At 37.9% G+C, this 11,298-nt stretch overlaps 1 protein-coding gene and 1 pseudogene across 1 annotated transcript; one reads left to right on the forward strand and one right to left on the reverse strand.

The window, feature by feature from the left end:
• Window positions 1-1,175: 1,175 nt before the first annotated feature.
• On the reverse strand, window positions 1,176-8,374 carry LOC149240955 (pathogenesis-related protein 1-like). The gene is made up of 3 exons (XM_089370386.1): window positions 8,274-8,374; window positions 8,070-8,148; window positions 1,176-1,538 (listed from the first exon to the last, which is right to left on the reverse strand). Exons 1-3 carry the CDS (start codon window positions 8,372-8,374, stop codon window positions 1,176-1,178), a joined length of 543 nt encoding a protein of 180 aa, XP_089226512.1.
• Window positions 8,375-9,064: 690 nt separating this feature from the next.
• Window positions 9,065-9,571, forward strand: LOC149240956 (pathogenesis-related protein PR-1 pseudogene; annotated as a pseudogene).
• Window positions 9,572-11,298: the final 1,727 nt, after the last annotated feature.

Raw genomic sequence — 11,298 nt, forward strand, 5'->3', positions numbered from 1 at the left:
ATAAAGGAAACTCGTGATTTATTTTAACAAGGCCAAACAATTGACTCGAGGAACACGCGTTAAAAATTGCTTTCGTGAAATTTTAAAGCGGCACCCTATGTGGAGATAAGATTTCAACCCTCGGAATTATGCATATTATCCACGCATGGCGTGTAAAGATTCAATTCAGTTCACATTTAAACCATTGCTAACTTTTTTCCATGGCTATGTTTAATTAGATCAGGTTAGTACCAATGTTAAATGAATAACTATTCTGTTAAGCTCGATATTGAATAGAAAGTTGATATTGACTCAATATTAAATAAAATAATCTTAGGCCAACAGAGCCTGAGAGTCTCAATATTAGTTTAAAATAAAATTGTTGATCAATAAAACGCTATCGCCAAAATCCAATGAAACAAAATAAAAGATAATTCGCCAAAATCCAATGAAACAAAAAAAAGATAATATTGAAATTTATTTCACATCCAATGATTGGTTAATATCTGGTGTCATAGCCAACTGTTGTTATCAGATGGTCATTGCGCCATCCTTTGCTCCGACAAGCCTGCTTTATTTTGAAGGCTGATTACCACTTACATTGCTTTATTTTTGAAGGTGGCTTGTCACTGACTGGCATCTTTATCTTATCTTGATTATTGATTATAAATATTTTTGTAATTATAGGCGCGGTCAATTATTTGACGGAGCCTATGTCAGTGTGATTGGAATACTTTGCGAATTATTTGACTGAGCCTATGTCAGTTTGATTGGAATACTTTGCGAATCAGTAATCAAGATAAATTTAGAGATAACTCACACCGTAATTCGTTGTAATTTTGTCATTCAGTTAAATTTGGAGAAAAAAATTAAGAAAAATAGAGCAAAATCTAGATTCCAGCAACTTATTCAATCAATATGAAAATCAGACAAGCTTATGTAACTTTGTCATTTATTCCTTTAAAAATAGAACAAAATCTAGACTCCAGCAACTTATTCAATCAATAGAGTACATTTAAATAGTGACAAATAAATATGTATTGGAAGAATAAGAATATGATAATTAATACAAATGGTCCTGAGATAAAAATAGAAATGGCAGTGCGAGAATGAAATCCGTGTCCAGTATCCTTCTAAGAATGTCAAGCTCGAAATCCAAGCGGGAGAATGAATGTTAAGTATTAGGCGCCAATGTTTCAGTATGGTTTCGCTCCAACATAGTTTCCAGGAGAGTAGTAATTGCATGTGATGAGTGTGTCACCACTGTTACATTTGATGATGGCACATCCGACGTTAGTTGTCGTTCTCACAATCTTAGTGTAGTGCGTGCAGTCCTGGCCAGAGCTGCAACTATTATTTGCATAATTATACCACTTTTTCATCCACCCATGCACCCACGGCCCTTGTAGCGTTCCAACCTCTGCCACTCCCCCAGAATATGTTCTCTCCGAATGGACCCTCGGAATGCTGAAGGAGGCAATCTCCCCTTCGTAACTGAGGGCATAAGTTGCAAGCTTGACATCCCATTTCAGTGGAGGGACTCTCACTTGTTTTCTCGCCTCGTTCCACGGAACCAAAAATCATTGAATAGGTTCACTAATGTTCCCACCTGCTTTCGCAACAATTTGTAGGTTGCAGATTGCAACGATCAAGGAAGCTGTTGAAATTGTAATTTCAACTGAAACTTCATTTTATTTGCGATGCGATCCATCGCAGATCGCAAATTCAAACTTCTGTGCGTTAAGTCCTCCGGAATGATGCGATGCGATCCGATCGCATATCGCAGATCGCATCATATGTGTGTGCCCCAAATTTTGGGTTCCGACCAAATGGGATTCTGCGATGCGATTTAAATGAAGTCAATGGGTGAAGTATGGGCCAGCATTAAATGAAATTTTACGTGAAGTAAAAGTTTTACTTTACCGCCAGTAAGTGTCAGTAAAACAGTAAATGCAATTTACTGTGGTTGGTAAGTTTTGGTGAAGTTTTTAATTTTATTTCAGCGGGAGTATGGGCTCAAGTAATAGTTGGTAAATGCATTCAATTTTTTTTCTTTTACGGAAGCATGGTCAGTGAAAACGTGAAGTAATTTCCTTTTGTTGTCATATATATTATGTAATGTTTTTTTTTGGGTATGTAGAAGAGGAATGGTAATGCACAGCAGTGCGAAGTAATGAAATTGAAGAGTGAGGCACAACAGTGCGATGTATTGTAACCCACGCAGCAGCGTGAAGAAAATCTGTATAATTTCCACACAGCAGTGAAAGTAATTTTTCTGTAGTTGAAGTCTGTTTTTACAGCAGTGAATGTAGAAGAGATTCTTACACACAGCAGTGTAAAATCTCAGGAGAAGACTGAGTAATTTTTTTTAAATGTTCTCGGTGAATCCCTCTGAGAGAGAGGAAGAAGGTTGTAACAGCAGTTGCTTTTATTAATGAATAGAAATGTGTGGTGTGTGAAAACTCTGTATGCTGCAAATAATTTGTTTTTGTTTCCGCTGTGTTAAAGATCCTGTGTGTTTGAAACAGAGCATTGTCTCTGTGTTCTGTGATTTTGTTTTTGGGATTTTGACAGAAAAATCCCCAACAGTGGTATCAGAGCTAGTCTAGGCTCTTTGAAGTGTTCAAAGGAGTTGAAGGAAGGATTCTTATTGCAGCAACTTCTCCAGCAGTGTGAAGACTCAGGCAAAAGAATCCAAGGTATTTTTCAAGTTTTTTTTTGTGTGTTGCTGTTGAAGACAGTCTGTTATTTTAAATACACAGTGAAGTATTTGAAGCATAGTTAAGAGTGCAAAAATGGCTGGAACCAGCACCAGCAATAACATGGGTATGCAGCTCCCACTATTTGATGGTAAAAACTATGACTATTGGGCAATAACAATGAAAGCCTTGTTCGCTTCCCAAGACTTATGGGAAATAGTTGAAGATGGTTTTGAACAACCAGCAGATGAAAATGAATTTAATGCATTAACTCAAGGAGAGAAGGATCTGTTAAAGAGCCACAAGAAGAAGGACTCAAAAGCCCTTTTCTTCTTGTATCAGGCAGTGCATGGAAGCGTGTTTCCAAGGTTAGCAGCAGCTAAGACATCCAAAGATGCATGGAAAACTCTCAAGACAGCCTATCAAGGCATGGAGAAAGTGAAGACAGCAAAGCTACAGTTGCTGAGGAAAGATTTTGAGAATCTGAACATGAAGGAGTCAGACAATATTGACTCATTCTTCACTCAAGTAATTGGCCTGGTCACACAAATAAGATCTCATGGAGAGTTACTTGAAGAAAGGAGGATTGTGGAGAAACTATTGAGGTGCCTACCCTCAAGGTTTCATGTGATTGTCACCACCATACAAGACACAAAAGATCTCTCAAACTTTTCAGTTGATGAACTTCATGCATCACTGATTACACATGAGCAGAGGTTGAGTATAAATGAAAACTCATCTCTAGAGCAAGCCTTCAAGACCCAGTTGTCCTTTGGAAGAGGAAGAGGTCAAGGCAGAGGAAACAAGAGAGGAAGAGGCAGAAGCCAGAACAGAGGCGGAAGGAACAGTCCAGCGAATGCTCAAGGAAGAGGCAGCAATCCAAATCAGAACCAAGGTCAAGGCAGCAGCCAACAAAGTGGACAACATCATGCTCAAGGACAAAGGTATGAAAAATCCAATGTCCAATTTTATTATTGTAAAAAATATGGGCATTATGCCAGTGAATGTAGAAAGAAGCAACATGATGTGAGTAATAGCTCCAGTGCAAATATTACTAGAGAAAATGTCAGCCAAGATAATGTTTTGTTAGCTTGTAACATGGCTGAAACAAATAGTGAAGATATATGGTTTCTAGACTCCGGTTGCAGCAACCATATGACAGGAAACATAGCCCTGTTTTCTGCTTTAGATCAAAGTGTGAAGTCACAAGTCACACTTGGGACTGATAGCAAAATTTCTGTTATGGGTAAAGGAGAAGTTAAAATATTTACAAAGCAAGGTGAAAAGAAAACCATAGCAGATCTCTATTATGTTCCTGGAATGAGATGTAACCTCTTGAGTATTGGACAACTTGTTCAAAAGGGTTACAATGTTTTCTTTGAGAATGATGTATGCACTATCATGGATATTCCACCCAACAAGCGATGCATTGCTGAAGTGAGGATGACGAGGAACAGAATGTTCCCTCTCAGAATAAGAGCAGATTTGAAAAACAAAGATGCAATGGCAGCAGTTACCCAAGAGGCTTTCCAAAGCCAACCAAAAGATGAAAATTGGTTGTGGCATTTGAGATTTGGACATCTCAACTTTGGAGGTCTTAACTTGTTGAGCAGAAAAGGAATGGTAAGGGGATTACCATTGATAGAGAAACCAGACAGCCTTTATGAAGGCTGCATATTGGGAAAACAACACAGAGAAAGTTTTCCAAGCGGGAAAAGCATAAGGGCAAAAGCACCCTTAGAGATTGTCCACTCAGATTTATGTGGACCGATGCAAAATCAATCTTTAGCAGGCAGCCAATATTTTCTAACATTTATTGATGATTTTACAAGAAAGACTTGGGTTTATTTCTTGAAGAACAAATCAGAAGTGTTTGAAAATTTTCGAAATTTCAAAGCACTTGTGGAAAATCAAAGTGGGCTGCGTATCAAAGTTTTGAGAACTGACAGAGGAGGTGAGTATATCTCCAAAGAATTTTTATGTTTTTGCAAAGAAAATGGAATTCACAAGCAATTTACAGCAAAGTACACCCCACAACAAAATCAAATTGCTGAAAGGAAGAACAGAACCATTATGGATATGGCGAGGAGCATGTTGAAGGCAAAGCATTTGCCAAATGATTATTGGGCTGAAGCCGTAAACTGTGCTGTATATATCTTGAACAGGTGTCCTACAAAAGCTGTGATGAACAAAGTGCCAGAAGAGACATGGAGTGGGAGAAAGCAAGGAGTCACCCACATGAAAATTTTTGGATGTGTGGCCTATGCACACATTCCAGATCAGCTAAGGAGGAAGTTGGACAGCAAAGGGGAGAAATGTATCTTCATCGGATACAGTGAGGAATCCAAAGCTTACAGGTTGTATATCCCATCCACCAAGAAATTCTTTGTGAGCAGAGATGTTCAGTTCATTGAGGAGGAAGCTTGGGATGGAAGCATAGAGAAAACAGTTAATGTTAAAAACTGTTTGTCTCATGATGAAGATGATGAGGAGATGGCAGAAATACATCCCCAAATAGCAGCGCCAACACAAGGACAACAAGGAACACCTTTGAGGAGAAATGAGAGTGCTTCTCCAAGCACACCACAAGGAGGAAATTCAAGTGCATCTTCAAGCACTTGCACACCAAATGAAAGAGGTAAGAAGTTTAGAAATTTAAGTGACATTTATAATGAAGGAATGAATTCCTTATTTGCCTTGTATTGTCATGTTGATGATCCTATTCATTTCGAAGATGCTATTAAAGATAAGAAATGGATAGAAGCTATGGATGAGGAGATGAATGCCATAGAAAGAAACAAGACATGGGATTTGGTTGAGCTACCAAAAGGCAAAGAAGTCATTGGAGTCAAATGGGTCTATAAGACCAAGTGCAATGCTGAAGGCAAAATTGAAAGACACAAGGCAAGGCTGGTTGTCAAGGGATACAAGCAGCAATATGGGAGAGACTATGAGGAAACTTTCGCACCGGTTGCAAGAATGGAAACCGTAAGAGCAGTGCTGTCCATAGCAGCACAAAACAAATGGAAAGTCTACCAAATGGATGTGAAGTCGGCATTCCTAAATGGAGTGTTAAAGGAGGAGGTTTACAATGAACAACCACTAGGCTATGAGAAGAAAGGCCAAGAGCACAAAGTGTGCAGATTGAAGAAAGCTTTTTATGGGCTGAAGCAAGCGCCAAGAGCGTGGTACAGTAGAATAGACTCCTATCTACTGGAAAATGAATTTGACAAATGTGAGGGAGAACCCACAGTCTACATCAAAGAAAAGGATGGCAAGATTTTAATTGTTGTCTTGTATGTTGATGATGTTATTTTTACAGGTAATGATGACTACCTCATTGAAAACTTCAAATCAGTCATGAAAGAGGAATTTGAGATGACTGACATGGGTTTGCTGAGATACTTCTTAGGAATAGAAGTAGATCAAAATGAAAATGGAATTTTTATCTCTCAAGCAAGATATGTAAATGAAGTATTGAGCAGATTTAATATGCAAGAATGCAAAGCAGCAAACACTCCCACGGTAATGGGATTAAAACTCAGCAAGGAGGACAGCAGCAAGGATTTTGATCCTAGCTTGTACAAGAGCATAGTTGGCAGCCTTATGTATTTAACTGCAACTAGGCCGGATATAATGCATGCTGTTAGTTTGATTTCCAGATTCATGGAGAGGCCAAAAGAGGCACATTGGCAGGCAGCAAAAAGAATTTTAAGGTATGTCAAAGGTACCAAGAGGTTTGGAATTTTATACAACGTCTCAGAACATTCAGATTTAATTGGATACACAGATAGCGATTGGGCTGGAAGTGTGGATGATCGGAAAAGCACATCCGGTTACGTTTTTCACATGGGTTCAGGAGCCATTTCATGGGCTTCCAAGAAACAGCCAATTGTGGCGTTGTCTACAGCAGAAGCAGAGTACGTGGCAGCTACAGCAGCAGCATGTCGAGCAGTTTGGATGAGAAGAATGTTGAGGAGCTTAGGCCAAGAGCAAGCTACAGCAACAGTGATTTTCTGTGACAATAGCTCAACTATTGCGTTGTCAAAGAATTCTGTGTTTCACAAGCGAACGAAACACATTGATACAAGGTTCCATTACATCAGAGAATTGGTGAACAATGGAGAAATTGTTTTACAACATTGCAGCACTCAGGAACAGGTTGCGGATATTCTGACCAAGCCACTGGATCAGAAGAGCTTTGAATTTTTGAGGAAATGTCTGGGTATGATTGAATGCCCAGCAGTTGAAATTAAAGGGGAGTGTTGAAATTGTAATTTCAACTGAAACTTCATTTTATTTGCGATGCGATCCATCGCAGATCGCAGATCGCAAATTCAAACCTCTGTGCGTTAAGTCCTCCGGAATGCGATCGGATCGCATCATATGTGTGTGCCCCAAATTTTGGGTTCCGACCAAATGGGATTCTGTGATGCGATTTAAATGAAGTCAATGGGTGAAGTATGGGCCAGCATTAAATGAAATTTTACGTGAAGTAAAAGTTTTACTTTACCGCTAGTAAGTGTCAGTAAAACAGTAAATGCAATTTACTGTGGTTGGTAAGTTTTGGTGAAGTTTTTAATTTTATTTCAGCGGGAGTATGGGCTCAAGTAATAGTTGGTAAATGCATTTAATTTTTTTTCTTTTACGGAAGCATGGTCAGTGAAAACGTGAAGTAATTTCCTTTTGTTGTCATATATATTATGTAATGTTTTTTTTGGGTATGTAGAAGAGGAATGGTAATGCACAACAGTGCGAAGTAATGAAATTGAAGAGTGAGGCACAACAGTGCGATGTATTGTAACCCACGCGTGAAGAAAATCTGTATAATTTTCACAAAGCAGTGAAAGTAATTTTTCTGTAGTTGAAGTCTGTTTTTACAGCAGTAAATGTAGAAGAGATTCTTACACACAACAGTGTAAAATCTCAGGAGAAGACTGAGTAATTTTTTTTAAATGCTCTCGCTGAATCCCTCTGAGAGAGAGGAAGAAGGTTGTAACAGCGGTTGCTTTTATTAATGAATAGAAATGTGTGGTGTGTGAAAACTCTGTCTGCTGCAAATAATTTGTTTTTGTTTCCGCTGTGTTAAAGATCCTGTGTGTTTGAAACAGAGCATTGTCTCTGTGTTCTGTGATTTTGTTTTTGGGATTTTGACAGAAAAATCCCGAACAGAAGCTACTACAACCAGAAGACACGATGACTGCGTCATTTTTGTGGCAACAATAGCAAGGCAGCAGCTAATACTCGACAGATGGATACTGGCTAAAGAAAATGCTTTAAGATCTGGCTACACTTAGGTTGTTTATCTACTGTTTACAAAGTCAATTGACAGAAAAGGAAGAGAGATTTGTAATAAGAAGGAACGTGGCGAAAACATAAGCGGTAAAATACACGCGATAAGCTATAGCGGACATCAGATCCTCTCAACAGCAAAATGTAAGGGATAAAGACGGACAGAAGATATGCATCGCTGGACTCATATCACGGATAGATAGATATGCATCGCTGGGCTCATATCATTTTTAATAAGGAACTTCGACAAAGAGGCGGCAGGAACATATTTTCCTCGCTATGCACGTGGGCTAAAACCCAAACTATGCACGAGATGAGAACGCCGGCGTCGTTGTTTGACATTGGCCGTAGGAGACACCCGTCACGAAGATGCACAGTGCTCTGATATGCGGCGCATCTACCATTTGCGAAGGAATCACAAACCACTGGTCGACGTCGGCCAACAGGCAACTTAGCTCAACAATATCGTTTAGGTAATCATTCGCGAAGTAGAAGTAGGTCGATCTTGGTCAACAAGCAACTTACTTCACGCACAAATCTCTCTAAGACTTTGGTAACGTGATTCGCTTTTTCCGTTTGAAAGTAAAAATATTTCATACAAATTTAAATATATACCTTTAAAAAAATCGCTAACGTGATTCGCTAAACCTGCTAACGCCTCATGTGGCTAATCCTTCTCACGGTGCAAAACAGAGCAGATTTACGTAGCTGCCACGACTGAAAATCAGTAAGTATATGCTACAACCATGCACATTTGTTTCTATCTTTGTAATTTTCCATATTTTTTAAGACTATTGTTGGGAGGATATGATGTCGGCACTATGTTATCCCATATATCTTACTTCACGCTTACATTTGCTGAGCCACCTGAAATTCATCGACTTCTTCGTTCTTGTTACAAGTCTGCCTTGACTTTCTGTTAATAGTCTTCATCAACAATATATAAACAGCTCAATTGTAGGCAGAGTTTAACATCTTTTGTTCACCGAAAAATTTGCTCTGCAGTTGTAGTCAACGATATTGCCGCTGCATCCGTCCAGACGTAGCCGTTACTTTGCTACTAATCGGGTTTCTTTTTCATTGTTGTTGTTAAAATGAACAGGCGATTGTGTCTACTGGTTGTAGTCGCTGCCATAAGCACTGTAACGAGTAGCTTACACATGGTTGCAGCAGGTACGGGCATTAATGAGACGATTGAAGGATTTCTAGTTCCACAGAACAAGGCAAGGAGGCAAGTGGGAGTCCCTCCACTAAAATGGGATGCCACGCTTACCAAGTATGCGCGTACATATGCAAGGGAAAGAAGGGGCGACTGCCTCCTCGAGCATTCCGAAGGGCCTTTCGGAGAGAACATATTCTGGGGAAGCGGCAGCCGCTGGAACGGTACAGATGCTGTTGCTGCATGGGTGGATGAGAGGAAGTGGTATAACTATGCAAAAAATAGTTGCAGCTCGGGAGAAGACTGTACCCACTACACTCAGATCGTTTGGAGAACAACCACTAAAGTTGGATGTGCGGCCATCAAATGTAAGAGCGGTGACACCTTTATCACATGCAATTACTATCCTGCTGGCAACTATGTTGGCGCCAGACCATACTGAAACTTGGCACCCACCATTTAGTTCATTCTCCCTCTTGGATCACCATTTTCCCCTTACACTGATTTCATTCATTCACAGTACCACCTATATTCATATTCTTCCATTACATAATATTTCAACCTACATTCATATTCTTCCATTACATAATCTTTCATATTTTGGACGTAATTGCATATAGCCTGGTTGAAATCGTATTGATTCATGATTTTTGGATGTAAGTTTTTCTATATTGGAGCATCACATTATTTTTTAGAACTTAATAAAACTAATCATTGATTATGGATCACACTAAGACCATTAGTGAACCTGCTCGAATAATTTTCTAGTGCTCAATACAACTCATCGCTGATGCTTGATCAGACTTAACAGCCACCGCCGAACGTGCTCTATTATCAATTAATGAATTGATAACTTATAATGAATTACGACATCAGTTACACGCAATGAGTGCAGTTTACTCCTCTCATAGTTTTCTTTCAATTGTTTGAATTGATCTAAATTTTTGTTGAATGTTTATGATTTAAATGCGTATTCCATGGATAGATTTCTCTAATGGTTTTGTGACCGTATACCAGAATTTAAATTATGATGAAATATTAATTATATTTTCTCATTGAATTTATGAAAAAATAACATTTACCAACACTCTTCTAAATAATAAAACAAATTTATATATATGCCGTTAAATACAGAAGTATATTGCAATGCAGGGCTTCTAGCATGCTTCTAAATGATCTGGTCTAACGTCCCCTGCATTTAGTTCATGAGTCATTTTCATTTGTATACACTTTCTCATTTGTGGGCATTACAACGACACATTCCCTATTACATTGTGCCATCGTCTATTGATTTCCACGTTAATGGTGGACCATGAAAATGATACATTTTTCCAAGTTAAATTTGACAACTTAAATATAAAGACTGGGAAAGTAAATCGTAACGGAGTTAAATATTGATTAGCTAGGTTGCATGAGTTTTTGGAATGTTGGGAACTTATTATCGATTAGTTATGTTGCATGAGTTCATGGAAGATGGGAATGTGAGAATTTGGGTACAGAGAACGATTCGAAATTTCTCCAAAATTTCTCCAAAATTAATAAAAAATGACTAATCAAAAGCTATAATATTATATAGTAAAAAAAATAAAAATATAAAAAAAATATTTTTTAATTATATAATTTATATAATAATCAAAATTAATATTAAATCAAAATATTCAAATATTCAAATTAATTTAAATATATAAATAATAAATATATAATTTCTCTTATATAAATATATTTTTTGGGTATCTCTCTCCCTTAGTTTCTTCTTTTTATATATATATATATATATAATATTAAAATGTCAAGTTCATTACGACACATGACGAGTCTTTGAAACAATTTGGCATAAAAATACAGAGGAACACTTTTACATATGTTTCTCTACTTATTCTTTAGAGAAAAAGTAAAGCAACTCTAATGTTTAAGTATTGATTGCCACATTCGATATGCATACACAATCTTTTGCGAGATATATACATAAAAAATAAAAGAAATACTTATCAGCATGACATTCTAGATAACATCCTAGATAACGCCCTTACATCGAGGTGCCACACACTTCCTTAACCCATCAGGAGATTGTTTCAGTTTCTCAATTAATGATATCAGTGTAAAGGATGTCTTCAGCCTTTCTTCCTGCGGAGGTTTCAACTTAGGCTCATGTTTTTTGGGCAATTCAAC

Source organism: Pinus tabuliformis, chromosome 8, assembly GCF_031772625.1.
Source record: "Pinus tabuliformis cultivar Carrire ecotype Pingquan chromosome 8, CPIR1, whole genome shotgun sequence".
Taxonomy (NCBI): domain Eukaryota; kingdom Viridiplantae; phylum Streptophyta; class Pinopsida; order Pinales; family Pinaceae; genus Pinus; species Pinus tabuliformis.